The sequence below is a fragment of the Amphichorda felina genome (assembly GCF_050947745.1).
Source record: "Amphichorda felina strain 45539 chromosome Unknown scaffold_4, whole genome shotgun sequence".
Taxonomy (NCBI): Eukaryota; Fungi; Ascomycota; class Sordariomycetes; order Hypocreales; family Bionectriaceae; genus Amphichorda; species Amphichorda felina.
Genome location: NW_028145046.1, coordinates 70,356 through 90,421, shown reverse-complemented (window position 1 = coordinate 90,421; position 20,066 = coordinate 70,356). Strand labels below are relative to the sequence as shown.

The 20,066-nt window shown below is 55.3% G+C and overlaps 7 protein-coding genes across 7 annotated transcripts; 3 read left to right on the top strand and 4 right to left on the bottom strand.

Moving 5' to 3' along the window:
- Positions 1-1,185: 1,185 nt before the first annotated feature.
- On the bottom strand, positions 1,186-3,080 carry ACO1O0_003783 (major facilitator superfamily domain-containing protein; the record flags this gene model as incomplete). The annotated part of the gene is made up of 5 exons (XM_083193226.1): positions 1,186-2,009; positions 2,070-2,255; positions 2,285-2,372; positions 2,431-2,595; positions 2,643-3,080. 5 exons carry the CDS (start codon positions 3,078-3,080, stop codon positions 1,186-1,188), a joined length of 1,701 nt encoding a protein of 566 aa, XP_083050174.1.
- A 649-nt stretch (positions 3,081-3,729) lies between these two features.
- Positions 3,730-4,975, top strand: ACO1O0_003782 (uncharacterized protein; the record flags this gene model as incomplete). Its single annotated transcript, XM_083193225.1, has 3 exons — positions 3,730-3,817; positions 3,879-4,141; positions 4,208-4,975. The coding sequence occupies 3 exons, from the start codon at positions 3,730-3,732 to the stop codon at positions 4,973-4,975; spliced, it is 1,119 nt and encodes a 372-aa protein (XP_083050173.1).
- Positions 4,976-5,014: 39 nt separating this feature from the next.
- Positions 5,015-6,155, bottom strand: ACO1O0_003781 (isopenicillin N synthase family dioxygenase; the record flags this gene model as incomplete). The annotated part of the gene is made up of 2 exons (XM_083193224.1): positions 5,015-5,704; positions 5,772-6,155. The coding sequence occupies 2 exons, from the start codon at positions 6,153-6,155 to the stop codon at positions 5,015-5,017; spliced, it is 1,074 nt and encodes a 357-aa protein (XP_083050172.1).
- A 562-nt stretch (positions 6,156-6,717) lies between these two features.
- Positions 6,718-7,986, bottom strand: ACO1O0_003780 (flavohemoglobin; the record flags this gene model as incomplete). The annotated part of the gene is made up of 1 exon (XM_083193223.1): positions 6,718-7,986. One exon carries the CDS (start codon positions 7,984-7,986, stop codon positions 6,718-6,720), a length of 1,269 nt encoding a protein of 422 aa, XP_083050171.1.
- A 3,740-nt stretch (positions 7,987-11,726) lies between these two features.
- LXR1 (SDR family oxidoreductase) lies at positions 11,727-12,651 on the top strand (the record flags this gene model as incomplete). The annotated part of the gene is made up of 2 exons (XM_083193222.1): positions 11,727-12,046; positions 12,171-12,651. The coding sequence occupies 2 exons, from the start codon at positions 11,727-11,729 to the stop codon at positions 12,649-12,651; spliced, it is 801 nt and encodes a 266-aa protein (XP_083050170.1).
- A 758-nt stretch (positions 12,652-13,409) lies between these two features.
- ACO1O0_003778 (glycosyl hydrolase) lies at positions 13,410-15,393 on the top strand (the record flags this gene model as incomplete). The annotated part of the gene is made up of 5 exons (XM_083193221.1): positions 13,410-13,769; positions 13,829-13,933; positions 13,989-14,445; positions 14,762-15,078; positions 15,130-15,393. 5 exons carry the CDS (start codon positions 13,410-13,412, stop codon positions 15,391-15,393), a joined length of 1,503 nt encoding a protein of 500 aa, XP_083050169.1.
- Positions 15,394-16,337: 944 nt separating this feature from the next.
- On the bottom strand, positions 16,338-18,630 carry ACO1O0_003777 (OPT family oligopeptide transporter; the record flags this gene model as incomplete). Its single annotated transcript, XM_083193220.1, has 2 exons — positions 16,338-16,533; positions 16,592-18,630. 2 exons carry the CDS (start codon positions 18,628-18,630, stop codon positions 16,338-16,340), a joined length of 2,235 nt encoding a protein of 744 aa, XP_083050168.1.
- Positions 18,631-20,066: the final 1,436 nt, after the last annotated feature.

The window sequence follows — 20,066 nt, the reverse complement described above, 5'->3', positions numbered from 1 at the left end:
GAGCATGCCGTACTACCCCCCTGCCCTCCGTAGCTGTGCGATGTATGTGTTGCAGAGACGAATAACCTGTTCACCAGGCGTGGCAGCCTAGTTCTGCCTCCTCCTAGGGTCTTTTCTCGTAAGGCTGGGGACATGGGGGGGAAAGTCTAGATCTCAAAGACTAACAGATCGACAACGCTTTTCTCCCAACATAGCTAAATCAGCCCAGTAAGTCGATCCTTGGACTGTAAACGTTACCCACCAATGTCGTATTCAGGCTGGGCCGGAGGTAAGAATCTCATTAAGCCCCTCGGTGAGGGCCGCTCCTGACTGTACCTGCATATTAGCCAGGGATGTCAGCAGGGCAGTGGAATAGCTATGTGCCTAAATACATAGTACCAGCACACATGCTAATAGGACTATGTGGTAGGTAGGTGGTAGGACATGTGGGAGAAGGGCCGGAAGCAAATCCTACGGCGGCCGGGGACAAGCAGCTGAGCAGAGCAGGCTCATGCATGCGGTGCCTTACTGGCTGCGTTTTCTCGGCGTGGGATTTTTGGCGACTTGGCCATGGACGAATACGGATAGGGAGCTTATACTCCATCTTGGCAATGTAACGGTCCCTGGATGTCAAGATCCTCGACTTGCCTAATTCGGCAACCCACAATATTAGCACCATGAGCCACATGCACGGAGTCATGCAAATGCCATCCGTCCTCATTATCCATGGCATCCGCGTACACGGTTATTGATGACTGGCATGTGAGATCACGGGTATCTACGGTTGTACCTTGGGAGCTTAACACCCCTCGCTGAATATATCTCCTTTAAGAGAACTGTCAGCCCCAGCTTCTCAACCCCCCGCGGGCAGCCGTAGCACTCGGGGTCCCCATGGACTCAACCGAACAGTCGCTCTATAATTAGACACACACCCACCCACGATTAATAATAATCCTACTGTGCTATTAAATCACCAGTGGCTTCATCCCTTTGGGCCTCTCTATGTGCGAGGGGCTGAGACAGGTTCACAGCATGTTCACGATGATGACTGTATTCAAAAACGAAGATGGCTCAGTAATAGAGGAGGCATCGACAACATCCATTGCTTTCGCCGTCCAACGACTTCTCCCATTTATTCTAGATTTCCTAGCTTTTCTACTATGCATCAACTATGCAAAGCAAATCCTCAGGTAGGATTGGCCAGGACTATTGTGCCTGTCGCCCGCTGGATGCCATGTTGGATTTCCCATCCTGCTCCAGATCCCGGTCTACCACATCGTCCAGCACCGCCAAACCGTCCTTTTCCGCCTTGACCCTAGCCCTCTTCAATTTACGGGTGTCTGACTCTGTTTTCCGCGTCACCCACCAAGTCAGCAGAGTAATCATAATGCAAGCCCCGATGAGGGCCATGGCGCTGGCGAAGCTCTCCCGGTACCGCGGGGCGTACATCTGCCTGAAGATCTGGGGCCCGATGGCACCGCCCATCTGACCGTAGCTGTTGACGAAGCCGATGCTGAAAGCTGAGCCCGTAGCCCGAGACGTCGTCTGCACGCGCCACGGCCACATGAGCGGGTAGAAGGCTGACGTGAAGGCATTGCCGATGAGCGTCGCGGCATAGACGGCTCCGTTGGACGGGTACACGACCAGTACGGCGTAGCAGGAGAGGATGACCACGAATACGGTCAGCGGGTACACCGGGCGCGGGAGTTTTCCATTGTCGGCGAACAAGCCCGTGACGCCAATGACGATGATGCTGAGAATTGAGATGGGGAGGTTGAGCAGCTGCGCCTGGGCAATGCTGGTGTATCCAAGGTTGGCGATGACAGTGGGTTGGTAGAATTTGACACCAGACGTGCCCACGGTAAAGGTCGCCCAGATGAGCGTGAAGAGCCACAGGCGGCGGTCCTTGAGCGTCGAGATGATTTCGCGCACGTTGAAGTCCTCCTCGGCAGCCCGCGGGGCATTTGGGGGGAGGCGAGCTTGGATGAAGGCCTTCTCCTTGTCGCTGAGCCATTTGGCCGTGGGGGGGACTGAAGACAAAAGGTCAGCCAATATCCAACATGGCATGGGCAGCTGGGATCGGTACTTACAGTCGGGCAGCAAGAACTTGACGGCGATGCCCAAGACGACGGTTATCAGCCCTTCTACCAAGAACAGCCACTGCCATCCAGACAGCCCCCGGTTCCCAGATACCGTGTCAAAACCAAAGGCAAGCAACCCACTAAAGACACCAGACAGATTGCCCAGCACATCTTCCAGGATTAGCCGCCCATTGTCTGTGATTCAACAAAAGTGCTCTACTTACAGAAATACAGCAATCGGACAGACATTTCATCTGGGCGATACCAGTAGGTCATCTGCAGGATGACGCCCGGGAACATGCCAGCCTCAAACTGCAACGCATCAGTAATAGCCCCAGAGGTACCGCCAAATATGAGCCAAAATACGTACTAAACCCAAAAAGAACCTAGCAGTATAGATTCCCCCCTTGTCTTTCACGGGTACATGGCAAAGGAGCGTAATCCCCCACGTGATCATGATCCTTGATTGCCAAGTGCTTGGTTTGAACTTCTTGAGCAAAAGGTTGGATGGCGCTTCGAACACGATGTAGGGTACCTGTTATTTGTCAGCTTGGTTTGGCACTTGAAAAGAATCTCACGCACATAGTACAAGACAGTGAGCAGGTTGTACTGGTCAGACGACATGTTGAGCTGTGTCATAATGTTTCGATCCGTGTCCCGGTTCATGATCCTGGCGTTGGAGACATTGTCGGCGTCCAAGTTCTTCATCAGAAAGAGCAAGGAGCAGATGCCCATCATCCGCCAGTCGATGCGTCTCAGCAAGGCCTTTTCCTCGGCAGCGGTGAGGAGCGCCCTGTCTCTCATGCGGTCCGCATCGAAGCCATCCACGTCTCTGTTGTCAAAGGCCTCGCCCACTTGCTCACCTCGCTTTGCAAAGGTCAATCCCTCCTTGGGATCCGGGTTGCTGCTATCGTCTTTGGATGCTGTGTCACTCAGGGAGTCGATCCCCACTGTAATGGGGGACTTGGGGGTGGCCCCTTGGCCCCCTTCCCGGGAGATGCTGGGAGCAATTTCCGCCATGTCGGGTCGAAACAGCCGTGACTGCAGGTTCCGAGACGCACAGATGATGCAGGTAATGCCGAATGGAAAACAAGAGGCGGTGCCGACCCAGAGTCCCGGTATCAGGGGAAGGACGGATTGGGCATCTTTTTGATGCCTGCTCGACAGCCACGGGATTACGGAGATGGCATCATGACATCGCAAGGGAAAATGACGACTACTGCCCAGGCCCGAACTTCGGATTCCAATTTCCCTATCAGCCAAGAGCCATTTCCTTGCACCGTCAAGCAGAAGCCTCGAGGCCTTGATACCGCCGATTGCGCCAGCAAATTTGTTTCGCGGATGTGGACATTCCACGTCCATCTTGCCCTGGAAGCATGGGATAGCATGAGGTACTCGTCAGCAGTGCTGCATCGCAGGATGTTATAGGTCAGGCTTCCCCATGTTTCCCCATATCACGACAGTTTGGGACAGAACGTTATTGCAGGGCCGGATGGCGTCAGACTTCGGGGTCCACTCGGGGCGACGCCCGGAGGCCGATCCCCGCACGTGGGGACGGACATAAAGACGTGCCCGTTGGCGATATCTGCACGGTACTGGCATCTTGTGGAAGAAGGCAAATAAAAATTTGGTGCAACTGTCTCATACTGTACCCCAATCATAACCAAAGATGGCCGCCGCTGTGCAACAACCGATCGTGACGAGCGCTCACAAGCCTCTGTCCGCCTATGAGCAGGTCGCGGAAACAAAGCACGAACGTGAGTATCAGTCCAGGTACCCCCAGTCGCATATTATGCACCGCATCTCACACCGTCCCAGTGGAATGGGCCGACCTGGTCACCCTCGACCTTTCCAAGTTCGACCAGCCAGGGGGCAAGGAGGCCCTGGCCAAGCAGCTGTTCGAGGCTCTGCAGACTATTGGCTTCTTCTACATTATCAACTTTGGCCTCGACCAGGAGCAGGTCGACCGTCAGTTCGCCATTGGAAAGTCTGTCTTTGAGCTGCCTACCGAGGAGAAGCTCAAGTACCGAGCCGATACCGAGAATGGCGGCTACAATGGCTACAAGCCCCTTGGCCTTCGTGTGAGCCCCCCTTCCCCCCCTTCGCAGGTCTCTTTTCAAGACAATCCCAGTCTGACAAGAGTACAGGAAATTGTCCCTGGTATTTTCGACAACACGGAAATCTACAACATCCCCAAGTTCATCCCCGCACTTGAGCGTCCGCATCCCAGCGTCGTCGAGGAGAACAAGCCCGAGATCGAGCACTTTGCTCGCCACATCCACAACAATGTCGTCCAGAAGCTCCTGACCCTGTTCGCCATTGTCCTCGAGCTCCCCGAGGATTACTTTGCGGTCCGTCACCGCTACGACGAGATCATCTCGGACTGCCACCTGCGGTACATGAAGTACCACGCCCGCGATGTCGAGACCAACAAGAAGCTCGACAACGTCTGGGTCAAGGGCCACAGCGACTACGGCAGCCTGACGCTCCTCTTCCGCCAGCCCGTCGCCGCCCTACAGGTGCGCGGGCCGGACGGCGGCTGGAAATGGGTCAAGCCCTACGACGGCAGCATCACCGTCAACGTCGCCGACGTGCTGCAGTTCCTGACCAGCGGCTTCCTCAAGAGCAGCATCCACCGCGTCGTCGCGCCGCCCCCGGACCAGGCCCACATCGACAGGCTGGGCGTCCTGTACTTTGTCCGGCCCGAGAGCAGCCTGGAGCTGAAGCCCGTCGAGAGTCCCGTCCTCGAGAGGCTAGGCTATAAGCCCGACGAGGAGACGCAGCGCGCAGCGGGCATCACTGCGGGTGAATGGGTCAAGGCTCGCGTCAAGGAGGGCGTGGCCAACAGACAGGCCAGGAGTGAGGTTTCGGAGCAGGAGATTCTCAAGGGCGTCAAGATCAAGTACTTTGACTAGACCTCATTTATACCCAACAAATATTAAAAAAAAATGATTTCAATCGTCATGCATGTACTTGTCAAACACGTCGCTGTAGAATCTCCTCCCCACGTCCTGATGGCTTCGGATCTTGGTTCGCAGCTGGCTTTCCCCCCATGTATCATACTTGCCCTTGAGAAATGCCGAGTCAATATCACGGCCTTCTTCCGACTCGACTGAGCCCAAGTGGAAGTTGGAACTGGAAAAATGCCCCTTTAAAGTGTTTAATGCTTCGTCCTTTGTGAGACCACGCCGAACTCCCTGAAAGAATGGGATGCTGAATCGTTCCAGGGGTCCTCCAAGTACTCGGTGAGTGGTGGCCTTGCACACCCCGTTTGTAACCACTTCAAAGGCCTGGCCGATATTGACCACAAACGTCTCCGGTATCACCGGTACGTCGATCCAGTCGCCACTCTTGTTGAGCACCTGCAAGCCCTTGACATGCGGAGGAGACGCTTGCAGAAGAAACGTCCACCAGCCAGAAGAATCCTTGTGTGGTCCGACGCCCTGCCCTCCTGAGTCGCTGCCAGGGAGGGCTGGATAGTGCACCAGCTTTAGTCGGTGCTGGTCGGAGAGAAACCCAACCAGCACATCTTCCGGGAGCGAAAGCGCTTTGGCAACGAGTCGCAGGAATCGCTCCCCCAGAGTGACCATCTCCGCAATATACCTCTCCACGATGGGGCGAAGTGAGGGAAATTCAGAGGGCCACTGTTCATGTCAGATCAACCAGCCGCCAAAGTTGAAAGTGATCGTGCATTCGCTACGGCCAACGTACCTGGTTTGGCCCGCGGAGTTTCTCGCTCAGAGGAGCACCTTGACTCCAGGTAGCAGTCAGCTCATTGGCAAACTCAAATTGCTCCCGCCGGTCTGCCCTGCCTGCTGTTGTTTCAGAGCCATCGCCACTGTAGCCCAGGAAGTGCGGTGATTTGCCCAGCGCGACCTCATCCTTGGCGCTGGGGGGCAGGGAAAAGAGTTCCGGGAGGGCGGATTGCATGTCGGATACCACGTGGCCGGGTACACCGTGGTTCTCGATGTACAGAAAGCCCACCTCGATAAGGGCTGATCGTAGCTTGGATAGGAGCCGTGGCTCGGTTTCAGGGTCGTCAGCCTGGGACAGGTCGATGCGGGGGATCTCGGTGAAGCTCTGTGTGGTCTCCATGACTGCGTACGTCGCTGGAGTCGAGAACAGTCAATGAACCATCAAGCTTCCTGGACGAAGTCGTCTTTTGACCATTCCAGAAACCCGTTTCCCAGATCGGCTCATAATCCGATGGTCTGGTCAGCCGATTTCTTGGCAAGGATGGGAAGCATGGCGTGCAGCCCATCGATTCGCACGCCATTTGCTGCAATAAGGCGCGATTTCTCTACACCCCTCTGTCGCCGACTTCGCTGCTCCTGGGTTCCAAGGAGCACACCAAATCCGGCCATGGTACATAGTACTACTATTATTCCCCGCTTCCTCAAAACATGGCCGGCAGTTGTCGAGAGAATAAATAGCTGCCGAGCCTAACACGGTCTATTTTGGTCTACGAAGCCTATGTATGACACGGGCAGCCAAGCCTACTGTGGGGGCGACTCGTCTGGTCGCAAGGCCAGTGCTACGTAGTGTTCATTGTTGATCTTGTGTCATTAGATGTATCATTATTCATAGATCTAGAAGGTACATGTTTCTATATGAGCGGAGAGAATTCCAGACTTCATGTCTTCGTCTTCGGAGAATATTAGTTCAGGTCACCGGTCTTGAACAGCTCCAAGTGCTGCCTCTGCCTCTCGACTCCCTTGGACTCGAGCCAGTCCCTCAGCTCGATCATCCACTGCTCGGGTCCGCAGATGAAGTACTCAGCATCCTTGTTGTCAAGCGGGAGTAGCTGCTCATCTCCCAGGCGTTGGTTGGTCATTCTTCCGACCTTTTCATAGTCCTGTCCCTCCTTGTCCGTGTCGCGAATCTCCTTGACGAATATCGTAGCGGCCAGGTTGTTGTGCTTTGAGGCGGACTCCCGGATGTGTTGTGTGTAGCAGGTGTTGCCTGTGTGCTTCGCCGTGTGGATCCACCTGATGGGCCTCGTCGAAGAGGAAGACTCAAGGACGCTGTCCAGGATCGAACGTAAAGGCGAAGCGCCAACTCCGGCGGATAGCAGCACGAGTGGCTTTGTGCTGTCGTCCTTGACCGATGGGTCCAGGAAGAATTCTCCACGAGGAGGGCTCAGCTCAACCTCGTCGCCGACCTGGTAACCCTTGTGCAGCGTGTTGGAGACCAGGCCCGGGACTTTGCCGGCCGTCACGTCCTCGGGCGTGGTGTTCTCCGGCTGCTCCTCTTTCTTCACACTGATCCTGTACCGGGTCAACCCCTCCTTGGGGGCCTCAGTAAGGCTGAACTGCCTGCTCTGGAGCAGACCGTCGAGATTGGGGATGGGGATCTGCAGGCTGATGTACTGGCCCGGGAGATAGACTGGCAGGGGCTTGCCATCGGTGGGCTCGAGATCAAAGATGGCGACGGTGTCGTTGTGCTTCTCCTTGGCACTGATGCGAAACTTGCGCCAGGCCTGCCAGTCACCAGCCTCCTGGTACAGCTGCTTCTCGCGGCCGATGAAGACGTCGGCCAGCTGACCGTAGGCCGCAAGCCAGGCGTCCTTGACCTCCGGGGTCAGACCATCGCCGAGGACCTCGCCAAAGGCGCCGATGAGGAACTCGCCGACAATGGGGTAGTGCTCAGCCTTGATGAACAGCGAGGCGTGCTTCTGGGCGATGCGCTCGACGGCTTGGGTCAGCTTGCCCAGGTCGTCGATGTAGGTGGCGTAGGCGAGCACTGACTTGGCGAGCGCTGCCTGCTGAGCGCCAGTCTGCTGATTGCGAAGAGAAAAGTAGTTCTTGAGCTCAGGGTGGGCTGCCAGCATGTTTCTATAAAAGACGGTGGTGACGGTGTCGCCGTGGTCCCGGATGATGGGGACCGTCGACTTGACAATGTCAATCTGCTGCTGTGTGAGAGCCATGCTGTTGATGATAATGATGATGATGGGTGATTTGGTTCATTCTCAGCCTGCAAAGACTCTTTTCAAGTCCTATTTGTAGCGTTGGCACCCAAGGTCGTGCCGTCGAGTCATGTCGTCGATTCCTGCCTATCATACGATTGTGTGTAAATGTTTTACACGCAGCTCCGCTATATCCCGACCCAAGTTTTCCCGAGTGGTTTGTAATACGCCCGGCCGCCCCGGAGTCCCGGCTTTGTGGACCCACATCCGAGCCCCGGGCTCCAAGCATCTCCGCGGAACTGCTATGGCATGACTTTTTTCTCGTTTTTCATCTCCACGATGTCCACAACATTCGATGCGCTTCCGATATTGATTTGGGCATCTCCGCGGGGGTTTGCACGACGCAATCGCAAGGCAAAGGGCCCCATGTATTTTTGCATGAGTAGTTGTTGGCAGAGCACCGCGAAGGAGCACAGGGCAGACCGTGGGAAATCGAATCAACGGCGCTCCATTATGTACGATGTAACGGAGGGTGAGATTCTGATACACGCGATTGGTTGAGATACTGCAAGCACGTGGCTGCATTGGGCAGGATCCAAGACCTAATGTGCCGTCGTTGATATCAAGGTAGTATACCAAGCATTGTTCACCAATTAGAGTTCCCGCGTCGATGAACAATCGCCCGTCGCTCCCCTCCTCTACCAATGATACTCGTAGATAAACTCCCGAAGCCCTGGTCATATCTTCATCAGCAGCGATAAGCACGTCGGCATGGTGGCGGGCGTGTAAGTGGATAATGCAGATTGAACCCGATCGTGGGGACGGGAGCGGCTAGCGGGAACGAATGATAGATGTTGTATTTCAAAAACCTCCAGAGTGCACGGAGATTATAAGACTGATGGTTCTCGCGATGTATAGCTATTATCTATCCGTAGGTAATAAATATTTACAACCACCCAAAATCGAGCATTGCTGTCCTGGCCCATTCAAATCACGATAAATAATCGCCATGTAATGCGCGACATTGGATTTGTATAGAATCACAAATATTACGACATGGACACGCATGTAGCTTATTTCTGCTTCTATCTGAATCTTCTGGCATTTTCAAAAATCCAAAGTCTGTCTTGTATACAAACAAATTCAAGTGCATGCCGAGGTTATTCTCCAACTATTGGTATGTGTGTCACCAAGCCCTTCTTCCTATAGAAATAATTCTTGATTCTCGAGATAAAGCTATAAGATCACGAGTAACGCCTGCGGTATCAAAACGTAGTCTCGGAAATTCATGGCTACAACGAAGGCCACTGCCGTATACTTCAAAACACCACAAGACCGACCACCAGCACGATGCAAGCGCCCAACATGGAGCAATGTGGACAACACGGTATGCAACATCTATGGCGAACTTTTTTTTTTATTCAAGGAAGATCCAAGATACGAAATACGAAATTCCTTCTAACGGTTCCATCGCGCTCTTTCTTATAATGGCCAATAGAGTGCCCGGAAGGGCCCTCCGGGGACACTGTACCAGCCATCCAGTGCGGAGTGCTGTCGGTATGTCGGAGATGGCTGTACCCGTACGAGTTTGCCCCAATGCATATGCGTTGTACAAATACGTTGTACGAATACATCACATCAAATGTTTGTCAATATGACAGGCAAATAGTAATCTTTCAACAGCCTCGATTTGAGGCGGTCGGTGAGCTCATTGTCTTGGGGGCAAGAGACGCGTTGCACGAGGCGAATTTGATGCAGGCTGACCGCCCCCGGAATGTCGATTGACGAGTCTAGGCCGCTGAAGAACATCTAGTCATTCCAGTCGTCTGAGGTCAGCCATATATAGTGCTCACGTCCGTTTCTCAATTTCCCTTGCAGCAAACGTCAACTCGGCGGGCTTTATATGTGGTGGGTTCCGGCGTCGCTGGCGAGGAGATGGTCGAAAAGTTGAAGGGGATGGTGGATTAATACGGCAGGCTGCCATGGCAGATTTTGCCTCCTACCGATTCCACCAAAATCCAGCTCACAGGGATCATGCGGACGTGCTGTCGCTGTTGGTTGTGTCTCTGCCACACTTGACCGAAGGTGACACGAGACATCTTGGCAGGGGTGCGTCGAGGAGAGTGGGGGATGTCAGGAGCCTTGACCGAGAGTTCCAGGCCTCTCTTGAAGCTTCTCCCGAGCCCAATGAGGTGAGTGCGATGAAGTTCGGGCAACAAGTGGACTCTCTGGTAGGGATTATGACAAACAGCAACACGGGCGAGTCGCGCGGTCGGGGAGTTGTATCGTCTACCGACGCGGGGAGGCGGGGAGAAGGCGGGAGATCCGAGAAGGGCGGTCAGGACCTTCAGGAGCTAGGATCAGAATGAAGGTTAGCCGATCTGGGGCAAACTGGTCTCCTCCCCCGGATTTTCGTTCTGGGGCTAGCTGTGTTCTGTTGGAGATCAAAACGCGGCTTGTTACGGAGCACGTATCCGCGGTATTCTATGCATTGGTAGTCGGTCTGAGTGAGCATTGAGAATTGAGGCCTGGCGGAGCTTCACATGAAGCCGGCAACACATAGTCGGTGATCGTGATCCTTGATGTGCTGGTGGTGCGGCAGCCAAATGACCAATGGCCGTGCCAATGCTCGTGCCAATGCTCGTGCCAATGCTCGTACCAATGCTCGCACCAATGCTCGCACCAATGCTCATGGGAATGGCTGCCGCCCCTCCATGCGCACACGCCTGACACATCCCCTGCAGACGTTGTGAGCTGTGAACGCTTGTTGCGACGCTTGGAGGTGATGGTGGTCGTGTCACTCGCAGTGGTGGGCTGGTGGTGAGACGCCACCCGAACAGGAAGCTGACAGAAAAGATGGTGGACTGATGCGGTATTGCCACCGCATGGGAGAAGCCGGGAAGGGACACTGTTTGGCTTGTTTTTCTGTCAACGGTCAGCCTGGACAGTGGGGCGGGCACAGCCAGCGACCCCCACTTGGCGGCATCTGCAGTTGCCCCTCCCCCTCCCCCTCCCATCATCACTCCCTGTGTCATTGCACTCTTGCCCCTCCTTAATCTTCCCGATTGCCTGCTGATTCCCGAATGCCATGATCTCATCCATCGCTCCCCTGACCCTGTCTGCGCTGGTTCACGCGCTGCCTCGTAGCCCTCCGTCGATAGGAAATCTGCTTCATCAACAATGACAGCCGCCAATTGCCCAGAGTCCAAGCTCCAATGGCACCTGTACCAGCAGCAAATTGCCAAATACCTGTCAGAGGGATGCATGGAGGCAAGAGGAGGCCTCGATGGTTCCATGTGAGACCTCAACAAAACACGCCGGTAGGTGACTTGCTGGCGCGACCACCAGTCCAGCGTTCCCGCATGGGATGACATCAATCGGTGGATCCTCGTGTTGCCGCACTCCAGCTGTCTGCCTGCCTTACGCGCCGTTATCCTGCTCTGTCCTCGTACATGGCCGTAGGCAGTAATAGCTCGCGCCGGGCAAGAGCCACCCGTCAGCCACGGCTCGGGTTGGTACCGTAATACTTACCAAGCAGCAAGTAAGGCACTTTACCAAGCAGTAAGTAAGGTATTACTACTAGTAGCACCTGCCTTACCTACAGGTACCTCACCTACCTACCTACCACCTGGTAGCTTAGAGAGCTGGCGCTCGACGTTAAATGCCCCCTCCTCCTCGCTCGGATCCCCCATCTCTTCCCTTCTCTTATCCTCTCCCCATCCCCATCCACAGCTTCACCAATCAACACCAACACCGCCATCATGCCTGTCAGCGTCCCCAAGGCCAGCCGTCTGCTGGATCTCTTCAGCCTCAAGGGCAAGGTCGTCGTCGTCACCGGCGCCTCCGGCCCCCGTGGCATGGGAATTGAGGCTGCCCGCGGCTGCGCCGAGATGGGTGCTAATATTGCCATCACCTATGCCTCCCGCAAGGAGGGCGCCGAGAAGAACGTCGAGGAGCTCATCAAGGAGTACGGCGTCAAGGCCAAGGCCTACAAGGCCAATGTCAGCGACTACAACGACGTCGAGCGCTTCGTCAACGAGATTGTCGCCGACTTTGGCAAGATCGATGCCTTCATCGCCAAGTAAGTCTCCGCCCCTCAGTTCAGTCCCACTCAGGCCCGGTTACTGCCGGGAGCCCCATGGATCCGACCACCCATGGGCCATGGACCTGTGGACCTGCGGAATCGGGGTGCTAACATGCCGCAGCGCCGGTGCTACCGCCAACGCTGGCGTCATCGATGGGACCTCCGCCGACTGGGACAAGGTCATCCAGATCGACCTCAACGGCACCGCCTACTGCGCCAAGGCCGTCGGCGCCCTCTTCAAGAAGCAGGGCCACGGCTCCTTCGTCATCACCGCCTCCATGTCTGGCCACATTGCCAACTACCCCCAGGAGCAGACCTCGTACAACGTGGCCAAGGCTGGCTGCATCCACTTGGCCAAGTCCCTCGCCAACGAGTGGCGTGACTTTGCCCGCGTCAACTCCATCTCCCCTGGCTACATTGACACCGGCCTGTCCGACTTTATCGACCCCGCCACCCAGGAGCTGTGGAGGAGCATGATCCCCCTCGGCCGCAACGGCGACGCCAAGGAGCTCAAGGGCGCCTACGTCTACCTCGTCTCGGACGCCAGCACCTACACCACCGGTGCCGATATTGTCATCGACGGCGGCTACACCTGCCGATAAGCACATCATCGGGGCATAGATAAAGCTAGACAAAAAGAAAAATTGACTTGCCAATCGTTCCGAAAATATCGTTTGTTGCCCGTGATGAACCCACAGTCCGCGCACCGCGGTATGGTTGGTCAACAGTGGCAGCATCGCTGGCATTTACGCACATCAAGATGGGGAATGGACCGTGCAGGAGGAATCAGCAAAGACACGCCGACTGGCGGTTTATCAGTATAAATGCCTGCCCACCATGCGACATGCCATATGCCATGTGGAGATTTGCCGCATGTCATCTCGGCAGGTCCCTCAATTCAAATTCCCGTTCCCTGTACAAGTCCAACTGCCCGGGTAAATAGACTGCATGTCAGATCGCTTCTCACCTCGCCCAGCGTGGGGAAGCGCGCCTGTGAATGGGTCCTAGCAGCCCGTCATCGGGTAAAAGCAGTCCTGGGCATCGTCCCAAATGCACGACAATCTCCCGCCGGGAAATACTGACAAGTCCAGAGGTTTCGACCTTCGGAGAACCCGGTCCGTTTTTTTACCAGAATTCTAATCCCCAACTGCCTGTCCCTGGGTGGATTGGGCACTACGGCATGATTTGTGGAATAAATTACACCTGCAACAGTTACCGACGGCCTTCAACAAGGAGGGGTTGTAAATTGTAATATATTTATACCTGGCAGCATCCGTCAAAGCGTCATACTCGCCCATTCCCCTGGATTTCGAGGTATTGCCACCTCACGGCAAGCCAGTCTTGCATTTATTGCGCAGCCATGGGTGACTCAACGGCTATCGACGCGGCCCTTTTATCGCATACCTTTGAGAACCCCGTCATCCGCGGTTTCAACCCCGACCCAACCGTCTGCGTGGTCCCCGCCTCTGGGGATACACCCACCACATACTTCCTCAGCACCTCAACCTTTGAGTTCTTCCCAGGATGCCCCATTTATTCGTCGACAGACCTCATCAACTGGACCTTGATAGGGCATGCGCTCAGTCGTAGGTCGCAAATTGACCTCCGGACCGTGGAGCCCGGAGCAGGTGCATGGGCGAGCACGTTGAGATATCGCCCCGAGGAGAAGCGGTTCTACCTCACCACGGGCATATACCACCGATACCGGCCTTCCTCGGACGTAAGTCATTCCGGATCTGCGCTCCAAGGTTTGGAACAACCCTGCTGAGATTGTCGCAGGAACGAATCTTCCCTCGTGGCTTTTATGTGTATACCGACAACATATTGGACGATAACGCGTGGTCCGACCCCATCTTCTTCGATAATCCCGGATTCGATCAAGACGTATGTTTTTCCAACCATTAATTGCCAAGAATCTAAATCGCGAACCGAATGATAGCTCTTCTGGGACGATGCCACAAACAAGGTATACCTGTCCACAACACACCGGCTAGCCCGCCGACCACCGAGCCCGAAACAGAAAGACTTCGCTATCCACATCTCCGAGATCGATTTACAGACCGGGCGAACTTTGACCCCTCCAGAGGTGATTCGCACATCCCCTCATGGAATCGCCGAGGGTTCGCACATCATCAAGCGCAATGGCTGGTACTATCTCTTCACCGCCGAGGGAGGCACGGAAGCTGGCCATCAGGAGTGGGTTTTCCGCTGCCGAGATGGTCCTCTGGGTCCATGGGAGGGCACCGGGAAGCCACTGTGGTACAATGGCCCGGATGAGGAGGTCCAGAGGACAGGACATGCCGATATCTTCGAAGACGGTGAGGGGAACTGGTGGGCAGTCCTCCTAGGTGTGAGACCTATCCGAGACGGGGACAAATGGCTGGAGCCTCAGCTTGGTGAGTGACATGTTTATCCAAGGCGAATTTGGAATTGGGGGGCTAATTTCGCATGTCCATCATGAAGGAAGGGAAACATTTCTCGTCCTGGTCGACTGGGTGGACGATTGGCCCATCTTTAACCAAGGCAACAATGTCACGCTTCAAACCGTTGGAAGACGTCATATTGTCAAAGATGCCGATTCCGAGCCCTCAACACTTTGGAAAGCAGCGTTGGACCAGCCTGACCTAGAGCTCGGCTGGTATCAGAAGCGTATGTAGAGACAGCCGAATTTCTCGCAGGTGGTTTGCGACATCGACTAACATTATGTCCCAGAAACACCCCTCAAGAAGTTCTATTCACTCACCGAACGCCCCGGATATCTCCGTCTTTACGGTGGATGCTACAACCTGTCTAGCCCAGAGAGCCCATCGATGCTCCTGCGGAAGCAATGCTCCTACAGTGAGACCTTTACGGCCGAGATGAATTTCCATCCGACCAGGTTAGGGTACGAAGCGGGACTAGTTCTTTGGTGGAGCAGCTTCTCGTATGCATCCATTGGTATTGCCGGAGTACGTGTTGTGGATGGAAAGGTGCAGCGGACTATCGTTTGCCGCATCCCAGTCAGGCAACCCGGAGCGCAAGTCATCAATGTGAGATCTCTCCCCCTTTTAAAATGGTTCATTCCACTCACCCAGGTCTAGGTTTCTTATCCGGTCACACTAGATGAAGACCTGCAGAGCCAGATAGTCAAGCTTGAGGTCCACTGCCATGCGACAAAGTATCTCCTGGTCCTGACTGCAGGCGAGATCCGACATGAGTTTGAAGTGTCGGCTGAAGATTTGACGTTCTATCCCCCCATCGGCGGCGCTTTCACGGGGGCCATGTACGGGGTATACTCGTTTGGAAAGGGGGAGCCAGTGTTGGACTCTGCCGACTTTAAGGACATTACTGTAACTCGGCAGTGAGCAACACCCGGGTCTACCCTACTTCAAGAATTACAAAGAGGAGAAGAAGGAGAAGAAGAATAAAACTGCGATATTCCGTGAGGATTCTTTCCAACTTAGATCCTACCGGTAATCAATTCTCAACGTTCTAAATCTGTTCCTGGCTTGCGGCGAGACAGAAGCCGTGTCGATAGCAAAGATGGTGAACCTGTCGACTATACCCCTGTGGCCAGCCCGTATTGGACAGAGGAGGCGGCTGTGCTCGAGAAAAGATTCTTCATGTATAGGTAAGATTCAGATTTCGACCAGAGAAATATACAGACAACTGCAGCAACATCGAGGTCAGTCTGATTGAGCGTCCGTCCAGCTACGCAAGGTACGCCCTCTAGTAGGCATGTTTTTGAATCCAGAAGTGGTGTGACGAGAGTGGTAACTAGTTGTTGCCCAGATCATATGGAGTGACGGAAACCACTCTACATTCGCACTTGACATGCTCCGAGAACTCCTAGGAGTACTTGCAAGCCATTGATATTCTCCGACTGAATAGTTGAAAGCTATGCACTGAGGAAATAGGCCATGATAATTCTTACCGTCCCATTTGCGAAGGAGCAAGAACGATTGATCCAGGATAGGACACGAATGTGCATGTACACACGGGACGACCTTTTACAACCTGTTCCCAATCCATCATCTTCTTCATCACATCGCCTCAGCTGCCTTCGCGTGGGCAGGAGCATGCCCGAGCAGAGCAACAAGTGATCGTTTAGATCGCTGGGATGGAGAGCAAGTCCAAGTCTTGGGATAGACAACATCTTTATTACGATCTCTTCTTGGTTCGCTCATGCCAATTGTTAAGAACAGCAATGAACATCAAGTTTTTATTCAATTGCAGGATATCATAGTAGTCAACCCCTATAGCCAACACACCCAGCCCCCAACACACAACCTCCAGTCAACCCACTCAATTAATATCCAGGGAGCGCGACCGTGGTACCGTAGTATCCGCCGCTAACTTCACCCAGCTCCAGGGCGGCGTTGATGACACCAGCAAGACCCTCGCCAGCAATCAGACCAGCAGCCACGGAGAAGGCATAGATGTCAAAGTTGTTCTTGAACCACTTCCTCCACCACCAGGCAGTAATGGAACCAAAGAGAATAGCGCTAGAAGACGAGGTTAGCAAAGAGAGTGTTATCTGGGGGGGGATTTGGGAGCACGAACTTAGCATAGCCGGAGTCGGCTCCGAGAACCCAGGCGACACCAATGGACATCCAGTTGGGGAGATAGTTGCGGTACTTCTCACGGGTGCCGGTAAGGTAGAAGTTCTTGACCAGGGCCTGGGCAGCAGCAACAACACCCATGACAATGGTGAAGATACCGCACGACCACGGGATGGGGAGGTCGGGCTCGGTGACAGCGACGGCAACGGCCTTCCAAGCGAAGACGGAGGGGGCCATGAAGGGGCACTTATCATCGGCATGATCGGGGCTCCACACGCAGGGGTAAGCCGACATGAAGAGCACGAAGATGCCGGGGGCCAGGAAGATGGCAACAATAGAACCAAGGCCCTGGGCGTAGAACTGCAACTTGGGGGGCGTCTTGAGCAGGAAGCCGATACGGAAATCGGAGACGAGACTGGTGGCAACATCGGCGGTACCCGAGGCAATGTTACCAGCGAACAGGTTGATGCGCTGAGCGCTCTGGACGGAGTGGCCGCTCTGGGTGATACCACCATAGACGAGCTGGGAAGCCTTGGCCGAGGCAGTAAGAGGAGTGCAGTCGGTGACGGCTCCGCCATAGATACTGAGGAAGGCGAAGATGAGACCGAGGATGCAGGCGAGTATACCAAGACCAGCGTTCATTTCAAACTGAACACTGCAGACGACAGCAGTGACGGCAATGAAGACGGCGGTGCCAGAAAGCCAGACCCACACGGGCACCTGCTGTTCCGGAGGGGCAAAGTCCTCGACCAGAACCGACTCGTCGACAGCCTTAGCAGCCTGCCTCTCGAGGAAGGGGCTGCTCTTGCCCTTGGCCTGGAGCCTGGCGTTGAGCGAGGCGGCAGTCTCGCGGATGGCAATCTTGGTACCGGTGTAGAGAATCTTGAAGTGGATGAGGAACTCGATGAGCGAGTAGACAATGAGGACCATGACACCGGGCCAGAGGAACCAATAACGGGGGGAGGGGACCCATCCCTCCGTGCCAATGCCAGCCATGCTGTTATAGTTGATGTAACTGGCCCACTTGGTGCCCGGCTCGCCCTGGGGGACACCGGCACACTCGCCGTAGTGGACGAGGATGGGGCCGATGATGCCAAAGGCAACGAAGGTGCCGCCGAACCAGGAGATGGCAGCGTTGAGACCGACGAGAATACCGGAGCCGAAGAAGGCAGGGGTGAACTGGATATACCAGCCCCAGCTTTCCGGGGCCATGGCACCGTTGGAGAAGCCGCTCCAGATATAGAACCAGGTAAAAGGATGCCAGTTATGGAGAATGCCATCAGCGTACTGGGAGACGATGATGTGCAGGAAGGCGCCGAGAAAAGAGTATCCAAGGGCCTTGATCTTCCTGATGGCGTCGGCGGCACCGCTACCGACGGCGTGCATAGAGCGGATAGTCATAGCGGTAGCGGTAGGCGAGGGGAAGACGAGGTTCAGCTCACGGGCCACGTTGATGACGAAGAACTTGCGGAGGGGCACGGCGGCGAAGAAGCCAAAGAAGGCAGAGACGAATGTGATGGTGATGATGCGGCCAAAGTCCTTCTTGGGGTCATCGGAGAGTAGCTCGAGCTGGTACATGGCGGGGAGACCGGCAACGAAGAGACCCGAGAGACCACCGGCACCGGTAGCAGAGGCCTGGATAATGCTATTCTCCTGGGGGCCGAATCGGTCGCCGAGGTAGGGAATCATAGGGAAGGACTTGGTGAGGACGAGGACAAAGCCATAACCAAAGATGGCACCAAAGAGGGTGGCCGGGAAGGTGAAACCCGTCTTGAGACCGAGGTAGACATTGGAGGCGTTGACGAGCGAGCCCAGGACGATACCGATGAGGACGGCACGAACGGTCAGAGGGTTCTCCTCGGGCTCGACGCCCTTGAGGTCGGGAAAGCTGGTGAAGAGGTCGGTGATGACAGGGTCGGTATCATCAGAGATATCCGACTTGATGTCAATCGAGGGAGCCTTCTCGTCCAGGGCGATCTTCTCGGTTTCGTTCTGAGTGGCCTCACGCGCCTCATAGGGCGGGGCTTTGTTGACCTCCATGGCGGCTCCTGTGTCGGTTGAGACTCGACAAGAGGATATTCAGAGGCGGGAACGCTGGAGAGAGAAGAGGACGGACGGGGGCTCGTGGCAGGGCCGTGATAGTAATATACGATTTCTGGCCACCTGCCCGCCCAGATCTTAGTGTGGAGCGCGCAACGGCACGGTGGACAGATGCGACACCACATGGCGGAAGGGCCATGGCGGTCGTTCAGCAGAGCTGCCTCTATGGATAATGGGCAGGAGAGCCAGCCAAGAGACCCTGCAGCCAGGGCTTCGTGAGAACTCAATCTACTACTCAATCAGGAAATACTGCCCATATCTTGGCCTGGGGACCTTTGCTAGCCTTCCAGCCCAGCTGCCGGGGCTAGTGCTGGGCGTTCGGCGGGTGGCGCCGACCTCTTCCAGAGCGGCCCCCAGGCCCGTGTTGCGAGTCTGTGACACTGTTCCCCTCGCTTGGGGCGCCTTGACCTTCCTTGGCCTCCCTGGACCTCCCTTGACCTCCCTGGATGTCGTTGACCTCCCTATCTCAAGGGGGGGTCGTTTCTGCCACTCGCTGGCGCCCCAGACGAGATGGGGGGGGAGATGGGAGGAGGGCCGGCCGCCAAGGAGCTTCCCGAAGCAGTATAGCCTCCAGGGATCTCCCAGCACGCCACCAGAGTCGAGAAGTCCGTCTATCTGCCAGTGACAACCACGGATGCCGTCTCAATATGCGGGTCCCAGACCCCGTCCGATCAGGGCTCGAACAAAAAGTCCATGTGGGTGGATGGGCATTGGTCGACGACCAAGTCCAAGACTCCCAGAACCTTGGCCCCCAATGGCCCATCTCCAACTCGACATATCTCGACAATAATACCAGGGTCCGGGGATAGGTATTATCGATCATGATTGTGACATTGCCACATTGATGCCATCAATGATGCCAGTCAGGGCACCACCGCGCCTGGGCCAGCGACCAGCGACCAGGCCTAAGCGCCACCACCGCGGTTTGCCCATTACCAATTACCTACTCCATCCGGGATGTGGTTCCAACGTCCACCCCAGATCCGCGGCGCCACTGGTTCTTTTAGACGGCAAATCCTTCCAGCAAGAGTACCCCCAGCGCACCCGTGTCTTACCTCCCCCTCTGGCGAGTACGGATAATACGAGTAGTATTCGTATATTACGAGCAGCTCACATTCTCGAGAGGGATCGGGAAGGCAACAGGTATCAATAGCGGTGCAGCCATCAGCACTATAGAAGCAAAGCAACCCCCGCCCAGCATCACCCGAGCCAAGACTGTTGCGCTATTGCGCTATTGCACAAAAAGTGGCGGATGGGTAATCATCCGTGTGCTGTGCCGTGCATCTGAGCCCATGTCGCTAATGCCCGAGCCTCCAAGGAAGTTCCTGCGCCCGTTCCCTGTGAAGTTCTGGCAGCAAAACTGGTTCTATCGTCTG